Source organism: Geospiza fortis, unplaced genomic scaffold, assembly GCF_000277835.1.
Source record: "Geospiza fortis unplaced genomic scaffold, GeoFor_1.0 scaffold98, whole genome shotgun sequence".
NCBI lineage: Eukaryota > Metazoa > Chordata > Aves > Passeriformes > Thraupidae > Geospiza > Geospiza fortis.
The window spans coordinates 13,006,000-13,025,646 of NW_005054306.1; the positions used below are offsets into that span (position 1 = coordinate 13,006,000).

At 39.7% G+C, this 19,647-nt stretch overlaps 1 protein-coding gene across 1 annotated transcript in view; it reads right to left on the bottom strand.

Moving 5' to 3' along the window:
• Nucleotides 1-10,688: 10,688 nt before the first annotated feature.
• The window catches only part of MED23 (mediator complex subunit 23), a 35,044-nt gene continuing 26,085 nt past the window's right edge, over nucleotides 10,689-19,647 (bottom strand). The window contains exons 21-28 of the mRNA XM_005418479.2: nucleotides 18,664-18,880; nucleotides 17,608-17,844; nucleotides 16,351-16,516; nucleotides 15,321-15,393; nucleotides 13,963-14,177; nucleotides 13,317-13,437; nucleotides 12,503-12,634; nucleotides 10,689-11,810 (exon numbers count right to left, since the gene is read on the bottom strand). Coding sequence (XP_005418536.1) covers nucleotides 11,637-11,810; nucleotides 12,503-12,634; nucleotides 13,317-13,437; nucleotides 13,963-14,177; nucleotides 15,321-15,393; nucleotides 16,351-16,516; nucleotides 17,608-17,844; nucleotides 18,664-18,880 — 1,335 coding nt within the window. The 3' untranslated portion in view covers nucleotides 10,689-11,636. The remainder of the gene's footprint in view (nucleotides 11,811-12,502; nucleotides 12,635-13,316; nucleotides 13,438-13,962; nucleotides 14,178-15,320; nucleotides 15,394-16,350; nucleotides 16,517-17,607; nucleotides 17,845-18,663; nucleotides 18,881-19,647) is intronic.

Genomic DNA, 19,647 nt, shown 5'->3' on the forward strand with positions numbered 1-19,647 from the left:
TTTCTGAAATGGAGCATGTACCCAGTTTAATTCTTCAAAAATATTCTTAGTGAGGCAAAATCCATTTCCCCTGGAAATCAGGCTTTTTATTGAAGTGGCAGCATTATCATTATGATGAAGGTTGCTATGCCAGCATAAATACCTGGATTTAGTTCCCCTTCCTCTGGAAGCTATAAAAGATCCTTCTAAATTTCAATTTATTGACTTGGTTTCAAGACTCTTAGCTATAAGCGTGAACAGCAGATGACTATTTCATAGCATTCTCAGACAAGCAAAGCTTTTGCGAGGTGCTGTGCAGACATCTCAAGGAAAGGGAAATGTCAGAATCTGCATATTTCTACATCTTTGAAGGTCTTGGGTTTTCAAGCGCCTAATGCTACAGTATAGCTCTGCCTAAAAGCCCTGCTGTGGGGAATTAAAGTTCTGCTTTACAAGTTACTGAGAACAGATGCAATAAGAAAGAGAATTTCTGTCCCAGGGAGCTATAGACCTCATACGTGATGAGACACAATGGACAAACACACTAAATATGTAGGGAATTTGGCCAATGTAAAATGATCATTTAGTACAAGCACAAGTTACAGTTGAAAGATAGTTTCATAGCTCACTTGTAAACTGAGGGGAATAGTAAAGCTGAGCATAATATTTCCAAGTGACTCCTGGGACTTCTAAAGCATCATTCTGTTATCTGTCTTCCCTCACACACTCCTGAACCTCCACACAATATTCATATGATACCACTCAAAACTTTTCCCCCTCCACTACCTGCTGATATGAGCAGCTGCTGTTTTGGAAGTTGCAGCTTTGGCAAGGCTCTACAGTAATCTGTAAATGAGCTCTTCTTCTGAATGTTCAGAAAAGCAAAGGAAATGTCTTTGTTATGAAAGGGAGAGGAGGAAAGGGGGAGGACGAGAGCTGGTAGATTAGAAAGTTTCTCTGCACTAGAGTTTCTGACAACAAATTCTCATTGATACCTGTTTAAAAACAAATGGTAACAATGAGATGACACAGTCTGGGGAAATCAAGTCTCAGGTCTTCATGTGATCAGAAGTGATGCTCTTCAAGTCACTGTAGTCTTACATATCTGCATGTGGGAAAACATGAGCTCTACCTGTGTAAGGTGTAGGAGGAAGGGAAAGGAGAAAAAGAAGGGAAAAGGGGAAGATAAGTGTCTTAATCCCACCTTTCACTCGAAAGGGTAATTAAGTGTTAGGCTTGACTTTTTTTTTTCCAGGGCTCAGCTAGGAAATACTTGCTGGTTTGAGAAACAGGGACAGTGCAACCTAAGGCATGATCCCTGCTACCTCTTAGGCTCAGGTGGAGAAATCCTCCCCTGAATTGCTTCTTCACCATTAGAAAACAAGAATGACTATTATTATCCATGAAAAAATCCATGTTATTGTGTTGAAAGAATAGTACATATCCATGTTGTCCAGTCATGACTCGCTTGGCAGCAGCCAGAGCCATCACACTGTCCCCAGCCTGACACCAGTCACAGACTATAGAGGGATGTTAGTCACAATCTGCTCATGCTCCCAGTTCATATCTGCCTGCTTGTTCATCCTGCTCACAGGACTCCTAGTAGTAACACAGAAGTGCTGTTCACAGGAAAAGCAGCTTAATACAGAGCCAACAAAAAACTATGTGTCCAACTTTTCCTCATTTGTAGCTGTGCTGCTGCTTCACCAGTTTGTAAACAATGAGGTTAAAGAAGCTTAAAAGCACCTTGGCACAGCACATGGAAGGACAAGGACAGTGGAAGGACAAGGACAGCAACCTTGCTTCAAGGTGGAAGAGCCTAACAAGGGGCATCATACATCATCCTCTCCATGAGCTATGGAGTTGCACCACTCTAACACAGCGGCCTGGCTGAGCAAAACAAGCTCTGCTGTAAACAAGCTCTCACTTGTGTTCTGGACAAATTCTTTCTGGAGGAGCTTGACTAAGTTAATGCAGGGATAAATTTAATTGTTTGGTTGTAGAGAGGTTGTCAACAGTCTTCTCATTAAATACTGTCATTAATTTTTTGTCTTCTCTCTGTCACCTGGCTGCAGGATGAAAAGCTCAAGAGTGAGGGAGCCATCATACATCACCTCTGGCTGAGTGAGGTTACTTGTCATGGCCTGAGGCTGGAGAAGGTGGGACATGGCCTGAGGGTGATAAATAGGATTGTGGACAGTGATTTCAGTCAAAAATGTCACTCATTTTGATGAACAATGGGTGTGTAAAAAATACATAGAAGGAATGTGATCCTCTCCTTTGAATGCTTACATCTCTATCTGAAACTTCTTTTTCTACCCTCCTTTCTCAGAGTAAAACAAAACCCACCTCCATCTTGATGGTCATTTTAGATTTTGACCTACCTGAATTGTGGTAGATTTGGTGTGGGGCACTTAAGGCTGATTTCAGATACCACAGACAACTGAAAATTTTCTCTAACAGGCAGAAACCAGGGCAGCAGCTGACAGTGGCAGTGGTGACAGCACAGGAGCTCAGGTTTGAGAGCCTCTGCAGAAGCTAAAGAGGACAGCATCAGGCTCAAGGGGAAGGATGCACTTAGCAGTTACTTCATGATTTTTCCTGTTATTTCCCTATGGCCATCTCATGGCCTGAATTACTGCTATGTACATGAATATTTTACAGCCTCCATGGCCCAACCAGGACATAAGGAAGCATCGTTTGCCAAGTTTTAATAGTGAATTCCAAAGCTTTGCTTAAGATCATTTGGGAAGACTGTGTCAGAGAAGGAAAACAAACCTGCAGCTCCTTCCCATACCTCAGCCATGAACCTTGGTTGTCAGCATTTTATACTTTATTTTCTCAAATACTCCCTCTCTGTAGTGTTTCATCCTAATGCTTTTTTAATGCTGTCCTAGTTTTCTGTCTTTTAGTTTGTCTAATTTTAGGGAAAAATATAGACAACTGGTGCCAAGGAAAACTATAAATCACTTTATATAATTCGTAACACTACTGAAAAATCTGTTTGGGATCTATGTCACTGCGAATGAAATGTGCCTTTTGCAAGCTGCCTTTTATAATTTATTAAGCATGCTGAAATGTTTGCTAAAACAAGCTTTGTTAGCGTGTCATCTACTGGAGTAGAAGAAATATTTTGCTGACAGATCATAGAAATTGGATTTTTATTGTCCCCCATCGACTTCAAAGGGTTTTCTTTTCTCTGACAGGATTGACACAGGATGCTACTTCAGAAGCATTGCATATGCTTGCTCTAGGGGTCCATCTCTGTTTTTAATTCATACAACAACCCATCCTGCATTTTCCTTGAGTTAGCTGAATACTGTATGTTCCAACACCTTAATCTGGGAAAAAATAGATTTATAGAAACACAGGTTAAATTTGTAAGGCTGATGTAATGCACACTTGGAAAACTTTAAATCAATCATTTATGCCACATAAACTGCTTTGGACCCTCACTCAATTGCAGGTAGCTGCCGAGCACCCCCAGCAGGCAAACCTGGTGACTGGGCTATGTGTGCCAGTCTGAGAAGGGCAAATCCTAGATCCAGATCCCAGTAAAGTGATGACAGGATTTCCCTGGGCTTCACTGAAGCTTGACAGAGGACCCAAAGGAACAGACATCTGATCAACCTCTTCATTTCAAGACCATCTTTCATAAGCCCAAACGTTGGGGAGGTGCTGAGAGTAAGGACTGTTCTAGGGGCTGTACTGGTATTTTGGGATACAACATTAGAAAAGCCTCCTGTGCAGGACAACTTGAACACCCTGCATACAGTTTCCAATGTAAGGCCCAGACTAGGAATGTTCATAAATAAATGTGTTTCACAGCTTGTAGTGCTGCAGCTTCTGCTTGCACACTGACTAGAAATGTACTCAAGCCAACATCTTCTCCAGTGTTAATTCCACACACTGAGAGAAAAAGAGTATAATTACAGCACTCTGTTATTTTCATTTTGGTGAAGAGTGCTCATTTTGGAAGGAAGAAAGAGGTGGCCCAAACTACCTCTGAGAGAGGTGACAGCACCATCAATGTGCTCAATAAAACTCTTTGCAGGCTGGAGGTTGGACTGCTGCCACAGCTCATGTGATGGCACATCTCTCAGAAAGCAATGGAAAATAAGATTAAATAGTGGCATTCTTTTCCGGGTGGCAAATATCCTGTTCCTACTCACATATTATGGTGACTGAGAGAGGAAAAAACAAAGAAATAAATAATTTCTATTAAAGTTTTATGCCAAATGTGGGTCATTGCATTTTTCCAGAATTCTCAAGGGATTTTTATATTTTCTCTGAAAATAATAAAGAGAAATTATGGTTAATGAATCTATTATTTTCTTGATTGTTATAATTTCTATTGTCCTCTTCTAAAGACAGAAAGTGCAAAGTCTTCACAAGGGTTCAAAGGGTTACTACTGTTTGCAATATGTATACTCAGCTCTTGGCTGATTCCCATCCTCACAGGGATGAGCAGCTCAGAGCTGGGGGAGGTTGAATCCAGGGGAAGTTGTGGTTGCTGGCCACTGAGGTTCTGCAGAGGAAAGCTGTGATGACAGCAATGAGAGTGGGAGCATGGAAAAGTGAAAGAAATGGGATAATGCCAGCATGGAGGCTGCAGAAAACCACGAGACTGCATTGCAGTGGCTCATGCATGATAGGGCCACCCTTCATGGGCTGGTCTGGAATCTCTCCAGCTGCTCACTGGGTGAGAGAGGAGAAAGCTCAGGGGTGCAGGATCCCAGTGCTGGGGAGCCTGGGAGACAGGCATGGAGAGGTGCCACGTGTCCCTGCTCTGCAGAGCCCTCCCCAGGTGTGCTTGCCCAGTTGTGCCCCACATCTGGGGCAGAGCTTCTCAAAAACACCAGAGCACAGGAACTCTTCTCTGATATGTAGCAATGCTGTGGGGAATGATGGAAGTCCTCTGGCCTCGATTTTGTGAATCTTTTCCTACAGAAAGTGTCGAGTGAAAAAATAAAGATAGGAAAATCCCCAAGGAAATCTCAAAGGGAATCGGAAAGAGTTGCTACAGTGCAGGGGTGACTGACTTGTTATCTGTCAAGGGTTATCCATCTTATTAAAGCAACCTAAATCTACTGTAAAATGGAGCTGTTGAGGGGGAAAAAGAATAAAGGAAACAAGAGAAAAAAAAACTTGACCTAAATTATAAATAGCAACATGAATCACAATCTGTGATGCACAATCACAATCTGTGAATGCATTTTTCCTTCAAAGATACTCAAGAGGTGCTGCCCAGCATTGTATGTCATGGAAACACGTATTTCTTAAAATCTGCTAAAGTGGCATTTCAGTCATATGACAGACTGCAAAAAGACGATCTAAGAAAAGAGTAGAACAATTGCTACCCAGCAAAAAAGCTCAAGGACAAGAAAGCAGCAACAGCTGCTGCTGGGTTTGTGATTTTGTTTTTCCTGTGGATGGGAAAAAAAACCCACATTCCTTCTTAGAGCAACTTCACCTCTGTTGCAGGTGTCAAAATGAGTGTCAAGTTGAAGCAGTGGAGTAATTGGAGCTCCTCTTTCCAAGGGATAGGCAAACAGCATCTCTGGCTTCTGTCAGACCAACATAGAAACACTCTTGCTCAGAGTTTGTGAGGCTGCAAATGATTGAATTGCCACTGGCTGTGACCTTTCTTCAAGGCTGTTCATTCCTTTTGCACAAAAAACCCCCAGAGCTTCATGGAAAATATGGAAAACTCTCAGCCACATTTTTTAAAATGGGAGAAGGAGTTTTTGTAAGTATTTCTTTCAGGATTGACATTTTTTGAACTTTCACAATTGTCTTTTCTTTGAACTTTGAACTTAACACAGGGGTTGATTGGGGAAATGGGGGCAGGGTGGAGAATGGGGAAAATGAGAAGCTAGTTTTGCCAGTGTTCAGGTCAATTGGGCCCTTCACAGTATCTCATCTCACTCCTCTCTTTCAGCTTGCTTCTCCAAACCTCAAACCTCAAAGAGGTCAAAAGCAGCTATTAAAATATATAAAACTGACTTTAAATATTAGAGAATGCATTTTTATTAAGAAAAAGGGGGACGTTAAAATGAAATTACTATGGTGCCTGTTCTCTCCCATCTGTAGTGTGGGAATTTTACTTATCCTAGTGAATAAAGAGAGTTAAACATTCTCCACTTGAAGGATGGAGATAGACAGCTGTATGCCATAACATAATAAAATAATCTGATTTGAGGCTGCTTCTTCAGCTGGGTACAGCACATACAGTGCTTCTGACATATTAAATTTGGGGCCCACAGGACTCCAGACAGCATCTGGGTGCTGTTCAGGCTTCCCTCATTTGCTCCTTTAATTCTAGAGGTGGAAGGCTCAGAAAGGCTTTGTAGTGCACTGCCAAAATTCAGCTTGACCTACAACATGTGAGCCCTCAGCACCCTCTTCCCTGCACCTACAGCCGGGCTCCTCTGAGGGACAAGCAGGGCATGGGCCAACAGCCAAGAGGTAGCAGGAGAGGTGAAATCCATCCTGTCCTGTACTTGGGAAGGCTGTGATACGTCCAAGGCATCACAAGTTTCAATCTGAGATCACAGGTGGAAAGAGACAATAAAGACTCTGTATACAGCTTCTCCTAGAATTTCTCTGGAAAAATCTGATTCACCAGGCAAGCTCTCATAAGGAAAACAGGCACAAAGCCATCAAAGAAGAGGAGGTGACATGGCTGATGCATGACCTGCACTTTCAAAGCGTGGGTGCATGCAGGCTGAGGGACCCATTACCAGTGTGGGCTTGGTCCTCTGCAATTCCACCAGCACCAGTCCGTGCTGTGGCTTAGTTAGATCAGCAATGCACCCACACTTCTTTCCATCCTCACAGGGCTTCCCTCCACCGTCCCTGCTAAAGCTACTGAGTAGCCCAAACATTCCTTGTCCCCACTCAGGATGTAGTCCTCCAGCAGCACCTCCATCACATGTTGCACCTCCTGCAGCATGGAGGCTGGGACATACTCATGATGCTGGGAGATGCTCATGATGCTGTTCTTCCTCCAGGCCCTGGTGCTCATCCAGCCTCTCCCACGCTGGGTCCCAGACAGGATTCACTCCAAAAAGAGAAAAGCAATCTCAATTTTCACAGGGTAGTTCTGCAATTAGGGACGAGAGGAGTCACTAGGGGCACAAATGAATAGAATAGGTGGGAAGGGAGAAGCAGAAGAGAGTGCTGCTGCTGAACTCTTTTTATCATGCAGTTTAACCATGGTTTCACCTACAGAACCATGCTATTTCTGCAGTGGTAGAGAGGATGCATTCTCTGACTTTCCTCCTTCTATCTGTAGTCAGAGCACTGCTGCTGATTAAGGGTCTCAGTGCCTGCTGAAGGCAGATGAGAATCTGCTCTGCTATCATGCATGGAGTCAATACACTCCTTTAATCATTTTATCTAACCTTTTAAAGAAAGACAGTAAAAAAAGAGGAATTACTCCTCTCAGGGCCCTCAAAGGCTGGTTCAGCTGGGGCTTGATAATATGAACACACAACAGAAAAGATACTAATGTGATAAGCTCCAGCCTTTCTTCTAAATTACCTCTTAGCAGAAACAGAATCAAGGAAGGAAAGAACCTGTGAGGATTTTTCTTAGAGAATTTAACCTCACAACTCTTCAGAGAACATTAACACTTTTTCATTCCCGTGTTCATCTCATCCTCACCTCTTAAGGTCTTTCATCATTTGCCAAACACCTCCATAAATTCATTCAAAAGTATCACACATAAATACTGCTTTTGCAGCACTCACAGGAAAATTTATATTCTAATAGAAAACCCAACAAAGTTTTTCTTCCCTCAAGTATTCTCCTTCTGCACACTGTCATTCATAGGTTGAAAGTTCCCCAGGGCAGAGACTGGCTCATTCAGGACCTTGTTTTGTGCTCTTGACTTTGACATATTTACTAAATAATTGCATGCCTTGGGTTATAGCTACAGTGGGAATTGCCACTGAATTTCTCAACTCCTCACAGATTATACAGATAAGGCTATGCTGTCATTTCACATAGAACATGCTAACTTTATTTTATGCAACTTTCAGTAGAACTTTGCTAATTTTAAATATACCTGCTGATGATATAATGACAGATACAGTCTTCAAATCAGCGTGGAACAGGCCACCTCAGTACAAAAGTTATGCAGGACTATCAGACTGCTTTCTATCTGCTCATATTTCACTGTTTGTAGCCACCTGTCATCTTTTTATAATGATGTGAGACATAACTGATTGACACTTGCATGTCCTCTCCTCGCTTGTTTTACAGTATTTAACATGCCCTAGAGCTCACTAGATATTATGTGCCATCAGCAGGACCATAAAAATATAAAGTATATGAAAGTTGTTTTGTACATGTGAGTAAGGAATTGCACCTGAGAGACAGTAACTGTGACAATGGCTCTTCTGGATGTGCAGGCTGGTTTCACTGTAGGCTGAGCTGAGCTAAATCAGTAATGGAATCCTATCTTAAATCTGTAACATCAAACTTTCAATTTCTTTTTAGAACAACAATATGATCAGAGCCTCACACAACATGTAAATTATATACCTAGGAACTATTTAATAATAGTTTAATAATGGGTTTTTTTCCTTTGCCTGCATGGCCCCCCTCTGTCTCTCCTCTTTCATGCAGTATTTTGAAGCCTTTTGATTCAAAGGTACCTGGGCTGCTTAAGAACTTCCCATGTAGCACTGATGTGGGGGCAATCAGATGGAGGGACTTTACAGCTTTTTAATTAAAAATTAAACTGTAAAGCAGCCTGGGCCTTCTCATGGCTGAGGCGTGGTTGGGACAGAACTATAGATCCTCCGCCTTTTATGGCTGACAGGAACCAACTGCATTCTTCTCACCAGGACACAGGATTCTCTCACATTTCAGGAGAAAAATATTGGAAGATGCCCGCTTACCTTTGAAACAACTCACTCCTATTGAATCTGACATCAGATGCACACAGCAAGTTGTAGAGCAGTCTCTGTGTGAAACACTAATGAGGTGAAGGACCAGACCTGAACAGCAACACAGTTCGCAAGAGCTTATACAGAATAGATATATGGGGGAGGGAAAGGAAAAAAAAAGTAAGATAAACCAAGAAAAAAAATATCAACTTCACTTCCTCTGACAAAGACCTTTCTTTAAATTGAAATGATTAGAAGAATGATTACATTATAAGAATGATTATATAAATATAAGAAATTCTTCCTTTCAGGAAAGTGAATGAAATCTTGAAATCAGAGGACAGAGTTGAAAAAACACTCCAGAAAGGAGACATGGTCCATAAAATATGAAATTTAAAAAAAATCCCGAAAATTTGAAATGGAGTGACTACAACCAATTGTACTGAAATGAAATGTGGTGCAGGGAAGAGGACCAAAACGTGCCCAAATTATTAGCTTTGAAATCCCTAAAATAAGGAAAGAAAGGGGAACAAAGAGACAGAAGAGAAACAGAAGAATTGAAATTTCAAAAGGAAAAATCTTCCCAAACCTGTGATGAGGTGAAACCCAGAAAAGCCAATGGGATGATCTGAAGTGCAGGAATATAGCCCAAAGCTTGCCCAATTGATCCTCACTGAAATCACAAGATCTCATTCCCTTTCCTGAAAAGAAATTCTTCCTTGTTTTGTACTTCAAATTGCAGGTAGCCAGTATGGAAGAGACATGATAGTACCAGACTTCCTCCATCTCATCTGACTCTCACAGAGTATTGATTAAGTAGGACTTGAAAGTCTATCAAAATGTGACTGGCTGAAAAAAAATTAGGTCAGGAAAAATTAGGTCAGGAAAAATTTGAATTCCCTTTTTAGCCACCAGAGGGAGATTTCTTCAAAAATATAATCTGGTCTTCAACTATTTCTGAGAATAATACCATATTCTGAACACTCAGTTCTCCCCTGTGCTGAGTACTGCTAACACTGTAGTATCCCCCAGTATCCTGCTGGGTCCTGGGCAGGATACACTCTTCCTGATCCAGGCCAGGATGCCACTGGCCTCCTTGGCCACCTGGGCACAGCTGGCTTATGCTCAGCTGCTGTCACCAGCACCCCCAGGTCCTTTTCTGCAGAGCAGCTTTCCAGCCACTCTGCTCCAGCCTGTAGCAGCCATTGTTGTGACCCAAATGTAGGATGGGGCACTGAACCTCATACAGTTGGCTTCAGACCAGGGATCCAGCCTGTCCAGACTCCCCTGCAGAGACTTCCTGCCCTCCAGAAGGTCAACATTCCTCCCTAACTTGGTGTCACCTGTGACCTGGCTCAGGGTGGCCTCGATCTCTTTGTCCTGATTACTGATACAGACACCAAGCAAGACTGGCCCCAACAATGAGCCCTAGAGAACACCACTTGTGACCGGCAAGGATCAGCATAAATGCGGTTTTCTGTCAGACTGCAAGTTCATTAAAGAGCACTCACAGTTCTGTTACTCAAATTACACTTGGCAGAATTTAGGATCCAAGTACAAGAACAGCAAAAAGCAGACTAAGGAACTTCCACCCACCGAGTCACCAACTTCTTTCTATAACTGTTAAATTTTTAGAGAGATATAAATCAGGTCAGACCTGAGTTTATTAATCTGGACTCTATTTGTAACATGTTAAAAATGTCATTAATGCAAAGCTGATAAGAGAACTTGGGATGTGGAAGTATCCTTGCTATGGTCAATCCTTATTTTTAAGGTAATGAGAATGGAAAAGAAATAAATTTAACAATACTAATATGGACTTCTAAACTCCGGTGTTTTTTTAATTACAAATTTGTCCAAAAAGATGAGTATTTACAAAACATTGAGCCTTTCAATTCTGTTATCAAAACCTGCTGGGCCCAGTACAGATAAACCCTAAAGCAGAATATTATACAAATGCAAAATATAGTAAGATCATTAAAATTGATGTGATTGATTTAATAAAAACTACACCATTTCGCCAGCAGGAAGATCAAATATGAACCAGCACAGCTTGAAGTGAATATGCAGACTTCCAATAGATTCATTGGAGACAGCCTCCAGGGTGTAATCCAACAGTCTAGTAACTGACACTACATCAAACCCACTGAGGTGTGTTTAATGAAATCTGTACACACAAAATTTACAAATATTTTCAAAGGTTCATTCTTAGTCTTTGGAAAGATGTCATAATTAACTCGATAAAATTGATGCAATCTCTCTGTCCAGGAATGTTTGTGTATAAGGGCTTAAATTGTCTTCCCAAAAGACAAAAAGGATTTAAATTCTTCTGTTGGATGAAAAAATATAAATTATTAATAAGGCAGAACCCAAATTTTAAAAGGCTGTTTTATACACAATGAGCGTCTTTTCATATCACAGGCAGAAAAAAGGAAAAATCCAGATGACTCAACCCAGGATAGGGAGCAGAATATGGTAAACTCTTCATAAATCCATGTATTTGCTTGCAGAGGATCTTTAGTCAGTGCTTTCAGAGAAAGGCAACATATCCCTTATCTAGTGTCTAGCATAAATAGCTAAGAAGGCTGGCATGTACAGAGCTAGGCAGCTTCTTGATGCGAAAGAAATCAAAGCAGAAGTCTGTGTGTGGTTCTCAGTCCTTTCATAAAGCATCCCAGATTTCAGATGAGATGCTGCTTCCCTTCAGTCAGCAAGAGGAGGGAGCCCTCACACAAGAGGAGGTCAGCCCAGCAGTTCATCTCACTGGGTTACTGGCAAGGCCACGTTGACGGGCACTTGGCTGGGCTGCTGCGCTGGGGACCCATTGCTGAGCGGCTGCTGTGAAACAGCAGCTTGCTCCATTTTGCTGATGTGTGTTATGAAGCGCAGACGAAGTTTCAGAGCTGGTCTTAAATTACAAATTATCTTCTCAACCTGTTTTAAAAAAAGAAAAAAATCAATTCAGTAAAAAACAGGAGCATTTTTACATGCCACTAGTGTACACAAACATCACATTAGCAGAAGAGAAAATGGGAAAGATTACAGTAAATAGAGGTATTTACATAAATATTTAATTAAAAATGCTAACTTTTGGACCTCTTGTGATAACCAATATTAAAAAAACCCTTCCTGCTGTAAGAGTTGTGCACCAAAGCTTTGTAAAACAAGTCACACAACTCACACTTTTAAAAGTGCATACAGTTACAAACTAGAGATAAACTGAGTGAATGATTTTTCACTGAACATGAAGTCTCCCTTTTGTCACATGTCAAGTTGCACTACTGAATCAGAAATTAAGTAAAACTTTAAAGAAACAGATTTAAATGAATAAAAGTTATGAAATATCCAATAGCTGTATTTCTACCAATAACTCTAATAACAGTTTTTCAAGCACCCTGAAGCTGTATCTTAAATTTCAGACCATATAAATTAATCTTGCAATCTGAGATATCTAATCTACTCCATCTGAAACTTTTCCCGCACCAACTTCCTACTTTGTATATAAAGACTAACCAACTGTTAAGCAATTTGTTATACTTCTACCTGTACTGGTACTGCTACAAGAAGATTAAATTATTATATGGGAAGAAAGATAACTAAAGTATCAATATCTACTGTTTACTTACTTGGTCTTTCACACTATCACCTGTAAACATGTATTTCATATGATACAAGAAATCACAAATGGGATCCATGTAGTTCAGGTGGGAGCTGTACCGATCTGCATTCAGGAGCATTTCATAAAATGCCACTCCAATCTGTTTACACAGACACAAAGAGCAACCCAAATGAAAACAGGTTTTAAAATGCTTTAGATTAGCAATACAATAAATATGTCCTGCTTTTAAAGTAGCTGTGATTCCTAAGAATTTACTTTCTTACACAGATGAATGGACAGGTCTAAGCCATCCCATTATGCTTCACTAAATGATTCTGAAGTTAAGCTCTTTCTAGCAGGGTCTCTAATATCTGACATTTTACGGCTAATCTGCCTACTAGCGAGCTCCATCTCTTTTTTCCTCCCCTAACCTTATCCACACTGAAATGAATGTAAGAAACACTTCATGTTCCTCCATTCTCATAATGCACCTCTTGCATACTCCCAGGAAGTCTGATGTATATTTTGAAAATAGCTTGAGAGCCAAAGAAAGCATCTATTGCTTGATATTTCTGGGGGTTTATTTCACCAGAAATAAACCCCCAGAAATACATTTCTTCTTTAAAAAGAAATGTACTAGGTCTTTTATCCAACGAGATTCCAGTTCATGGGCTAAGGTGAATACCAACTCAGCAACTCAGATCCTTGCAATTATTGTTTAATCTGCATAGAATTTAATTCTAAATATTTATTACAGGTTTCTATCCCATTCTGATTCACAAGTTAATTGCAAAAGTAAAATAATCCATACAGTATAAAGCAAACCATGAGCCAGACCTTACCTCTATCATGCACCGTGTCCTCTCCTGCTGGAACCTTTGCAGGAAAGGGCCAACAAGGTGGTAAACGTAGAGCAACTGGAATTCTGTTTTCACAATGGGTATCAAAGCTTCTGTGAGGAACCTGCAGTATGTCAAGATGTGTACTTCATCAGCTGTTTGGTTATTTGGGGTTCTTTACTTCTTTCACCTGTACCAAATTCTAGCCAAAACATCACAGTCTCTCTCACAGATTTAGATCTTTATTTCAGGGAAAAAGCACTGCGCCTCTGGAAATATGAGCTATTCGAAATAGGGCAGCTCCAGAATTAAGAATAATATTTACTATTACAGTTACAGATGCTTTAGGAACATTGTACAGTCCATGCTTTAAGAAAAAATTAAATTAACAAAAGCATAAAAGTTAATCTAGATTTAAAAAGGCTTTTTAAAGGCAGTGACACTACATGACAGCCCTAAAGCCTACAGACAACCAGAGTTATGTCAATGGAAGAGGGAGCTGGAAAAAACCTTGTGATCCATCTGGCAAGTCTTAGAGCTCCCCTGTATATTTATTTACTGGTATAAGTGCTATAGGTGGAGCTTTGTTATTCACGTTATGCGTGGAATTTAAAAGACAAATTACATTATCAAATATCATTGCACCTACTTAGGAATGAGAGAAAGCTGTCCAATGCTGGAATGATGCCAGACTGCATGTGCCAAAGCCAAAGTGTAACTACAACTCATCTCAGAGTAAGACTGGTGACACGCTGTGAAGTCAAACAGCTGGAATGGGTAACCAACCCACTCTGTCTCTGATGTCAGGCTGGGACTGTTGATGACATTCACAATGCAGTCATGGAGAACAATCCAGTATGGTTCCTGGGGGAAAAAACCAAAACAACAGAACAAACCCAAAAATTCAGAATTGTTTATAAAAAGAACATCACCTAAGACAATGCTTCCTTAGCTCTTTCTGCTATTATGGCATTTCTAAAAAGTGTATATGAAAGTATTATATGTATATGTGTATAGGAAACTGTTATAAATGATATATGGTACAAAAATGGCAGTTGATAATCATGAAGATGAAAATTTAAGATGCACAGTACAGAAAGTATCTATGTTAGTGGGTACAGCCACATTCAAGGGCGTGGCATTACCAAGGCGTATCTCACAGATTTAATTATTTAATTGCCTGATTTAAAGGTCTCTAAAAGAAGCAAAGACAAGGCAAAAAGCCTTAGTGAAAGAGGTCTGAGAATCTTCTAGTCTTCTAAGTGTGGGCACAAACAGACCAAAAAACCAAGATGGAAACAGGAAATAAAAAAGGTACAAAAGACAAAGAATATAGATAAAGATGCAAAGAGATGAAACAGGAAGAGTAAGTAGCATTATAAAAATAATAAGGATTAAGTTCATGTTGGCTTCCCTCCAGGAAAAGGAACCATTTTATTGGGGAAAAGAGGTCACAAGGGAAGGACAGCTGTGACACACATAAGCAACACATATGGCAAGACCAAAATTACTCAGGCAGTCTTTGTCAAGTACCAAAAGTCATGTTATTCAGAAGATCAAAGTTTCTACTGATACACAAACTGCAGTACTGCAGACATTTCCTTTTGCAATCTCAACCACATCTCATTTACATGGCTTAAGAACTAAAGGATGTGAAAGCGCAAGCAATAATCAAAAAATAACTTTGCATTAGAACCTTTATAGATCTTCCTATTACATAGCTCCAGTTCTCAATACTACACATGAGGCATTTAACTAAATAGTTAAACAAGAGTGATTTACTTCTTTTCATCCCAGCCTCAAAATATAATAGAAAAACAAAACACCTGGTCAATTTTTCTATGCTGGAGGAGTAGATTTTTCTCAAACATGCATGCAGCCTTTTGAATAGTTTGCTGTGGAATCTACAGATGTTGGCTGTAGGTTTTTACAATGTATTCTAGAGAGATGACAAATGTTTCATGGAAGAGTAATTTTTGTATTTAAAAGTACAACATATTGACTCACTGGTAAGGCTGTGATAATCAGTCCAATTGCATTCATCCAAGCCGTGATGTTCTCTCTTGGCACCAGGGGTTGACTAGAGACAAAGAAAAAGAAAACTAAAGCTCCAAAGTACACAACTGCAATTTCAGGCATCTACAAACCAGCTGTACTTACACCAAGAATGTTTGTCAATTTGAGAGAACTACAAAGACATACACAGGTATTTACAGAGCCAAAAGATGGTATAAATGCTATTGGGATGTTGTGTGCAAAACTTTATACAGGTGTGTTTTGCATTAGCAGCAGGTTTCCTTCAAAGGCTTCAAACTTCCTTCCTTAAGCTTTAGTGCCTAAGGGTTGTTTGTCCCTTTATTGACTCCTTACCTTCATATGCCCCAAACAGAGCTAACAATAATATATTACTAAGCCAAATGAGTGTTTACCCAAGCAATTCCAGTTTGTCATTGCTCAGTGACATCAACTGAATGGCTACAAGAATACTAGGTCTTGCCTCTGACCACAGTTTTTTCAGTGGTTGCTCAAGAAGCAGCTACGGGTCAAATTCAATGCATCATGACAAAAGGTCAGCCTTGGCACACCACTCTTTCAAAGTACCTCTGATCTACATCAGCATCAGGAAGGTTCAGAGTCCTGCCAATGATTCCTGTCTCTTTCTTTGCACTCAAAGATGCCGTGGTATCAACTGTCCTCCTCTCAGCACAGCTCAAAGAATAACAGACTTTGTCCAGGCTTTCCGGCTGAACCCAATGGATAAGATCTTTGCCTGCATGATGTCTTCCCTCTAACTTTTATGTGCATCACGCCATGTCAACTGCTCCCGAAGCACACAATCCACTACAACACAGGAATCTAACACATGATTTTTCTGCTTGATCCCTGTCACCTTGTTTGTCATCCAAAAATACTTCACATATAAAATGTTACCTATATACACTTTTTTTTAAATAAGAAATTTAGTATCAGAGATTACCTTAGCAATCTCTAATTATGTATGATATATTGCAGAAAACCATTTCAGAAAGCCACATACCTCTTCAGCACAACATTCAGCAGAGCATTGCCCACCTCCTTTCCTGGAACAGCCAGAGCCATGAGCTCAACACAGGTAACGTGCAGAGCATGGGCAGCTGGGTTAGGAAACTCATTGAATCTCCAGTCACAATTTGGAAATGGACCAGGTGATTTGCCTGCCATAGGTGGCAATGGTTAAGGAAAAAAAACCTGTCCCAACACCAACAAGCATAAGCAGCACAGTCATTAAAAATAGATGTATATACCACATACTAAACTAAACTGAAAATTATTGAGAAGAAGTTGAACAATCACATTTCATTAAAAAGGAAGACATACAGAAATATGAATATAAGATGCTGATAATCATTGAAGGACTGCCTGAATACATAGCTATAAACATATTACACACACAAAGCCATGCAAAGGATAAACTTTCCTGACTAAGAGGTGGAAAAAACACCAACCATCTCATTCACTATCTGCTTCCAAGAGGAGAAAATATAAATAATAGGAATTTTCTATGCTCATATCCAGAAACCATTAATTTGCCTCTCTGTAAGATCTTCTAGCAGACTTCTAGGGTGACAGTTTATGCAAAAGGAGCATCTGCTTAGTCTCTGAAAATATTCCACTTTCCCAAACAACACTTATTTATTTGAAATACATACAGAAAAGTTTCCAGAGTTAACATTTGCATAAAAGCAGGGGTTTATATAATTTTAGCTTTCTTTGGAGACACCAAATAGAATTTTAAGTTACACAATTATGAAAGGGAAGTTCAGGAGAAGGAATGAAAGAATTTGTAACATCCTGAAGATTGGTCAACTGTTGTAAAGCTGCTCCAGAAAGAAGCCAAAGTCCCAGAGGATTCCTATTCTCTAATTTGCCAGCTATTTCCACATCTTAAATATGGTACTGCTGTCAATATTTTATTCTCAGTAATACTAATAAATGTCACTAGAAAACAGTAATAGTAATCTCATTTTTGAAAAATTCTTTAAAACTCACACTTTTCAAAAAAGCTTATTTTTTTGACAATCAAAATTCAATTCAGAAAGCATAAACATCAATAATTGCATTTCTAAGTGATGATTAAACAGTGAAATATTTATACAGCTGTACTGTACTTCACTTTCACCATATCTTTTTAAGATGTCTACTAGGGCAGCACATCCCTGTTCAGCATATTAAAGAAATGGAAATTCTTACTTTGATGAAATGAAGCTGTAAGACATTGTCACAGTTTACTTAAAGCAAACTTTTAGAAGGATATTGTCTACTAGTCTTCCAATAAGCTTGCAATAGTAAGCATCATCAGGAACCCATGGATTCTCTTCTCGGGGATTCATGGCACATTTAAGGTAAGTATCACTCAGACACCAGCCTGGTGGACGATTATCTTTGAGAGAGCCAATTATGGCATGAACAAGTTTTCTCTTGAGGTTTGTGCGCTCTCTCAAATGCCCCTCATAATAGTGAAGAGTGTTGTACAGGTAGGTCACTGGTCGGTCTGCCAAGGAGAAAGGGAAAACAATAAAAACCAGAAATAACTTCCAGCACACTGTCTGTGGCAAGCAAAACTAAAATCAAGAGCTCTGCAAGACTAAGTTGCATTTACTTAAAAACAGCACATATGGAATTGATTCACGTTCTTTATTACAACATACTCTACAAAACTGATTTTCCTTTGTATTGTACATACGTCAGTGTTTGTGCAGAACAAAAGAAGTCAAACAAAGAGGGTCAGTATAACTAACAGTTCACAACTTAATGGTGATATTAATATATTTGTAAGTAAACTGACTAAATCATCTCTTCATATACAAGGTATTAGGTATGAAGAATCCAGGTATGCAATCACAGTAAAGGAAGACAATTGTAAATTGTCTGAGCATAACATAGCAATGACACCTACAAAAGAATTAATATAAAAGTGCATTTCTAAAAGTACTCAAGTATCAGGTCAAGTTATTTGAATCTTAAGTAAGGATAGAGGGAGGAACTGCTTTTCAGTTGTTTCAGTCTTGGTAAGAGAAAGTTTGTTAGGACACAGGTCCAAGTATTTACTACTGGAAGGGAATGGAAGGGAAAAGTGTGAAGGAAGCATGAATTAGCAAGAGATATCTGAATAAAAACAAGTTCACTGTTGGTAAGCTGAAATTCACTAAACAAGAAATGCACTTCTCTGTGTAAATGCACACAGGGTTTAGAGAACAGGAAAGGAACAGGACACTATTGTGCTAATATATGAACATTATGAATGAAAGAGGTGAAGAGGACGTAATGATCAAAACAGGAATATATCCAACTGTATTAATGGATAACTTACCGTGGAATTTGTATAAACCTCCCAAATGATCCAATAATGTTTCTAGTGATTTCGACACTGGAAGCAATTCCAGAAATCTATGAATTACAATGTCAAACACTGGCAGAAAGCGCAGGCATACATTTCCAAAATAAATTGGCAAGTACTGGGGCTGGATCTGAACTGGGGGATTCACTTGCTCTGCCAAACCTTCAAAATACAGCTTTTCAGGGTATTTCTGGAAGGAAAGAAACTCACCAAAATCAAAATCTCCTTCTTCATAAGTAATGGATTAAACATTCAGCATTTACATTGCTTTAAAAAGACACTTCAGAACCCTCTTTATCACATTTGAATTCAGTGAAACTTACTGTAAATTTACTGAGGAAAACTGAACTCTGACATAAATGGATTATTAAAATGGTAGATAACATCTTAAAAAAAACCCCAAAAAACCACAAACCTGAACAAAGGATCACCACCACTCAACATGGGCATAAGAGAATATTAAGAATCCCAAAGCAAAGCTGAAAGCAGCCAGTGCTGAAGTGTCCTTTGTCATGAATTTGAAGAGAAAACCTAGGGCAAATAAGCACTACCGGAACTTTCTGCATCATATGCTGAATTAGAAGACGAGAAATAGGATGAATGTCATAATTCCCTTGGAAAGAACTGTAGTGTACTCAAATAACATATGGGTACTGCTGAGGGCTGAACTTATGTTTTACATGTGACTGAAATTTCTATATGCCAGGTTGGGTGTAATGACTGTGCAGCCATATCAGAGCACTTCCCAGACTCATTTCCTTTCCTGCTACCCTTACACTTCTAGTTAGGCACTGTCAAAACATTGTACAGCCAAGTCAGAGGGCTAATATAGACCAAACAGCTCCTGGATCAAACTAGATGGCATGTACTGAGCTACATGACAGCTAGTTTGTATCTGTTCTATCTCACTGTTTATTTTTTGACAGAACAGCTCATTGGCACATCCTTTTCTAGTCA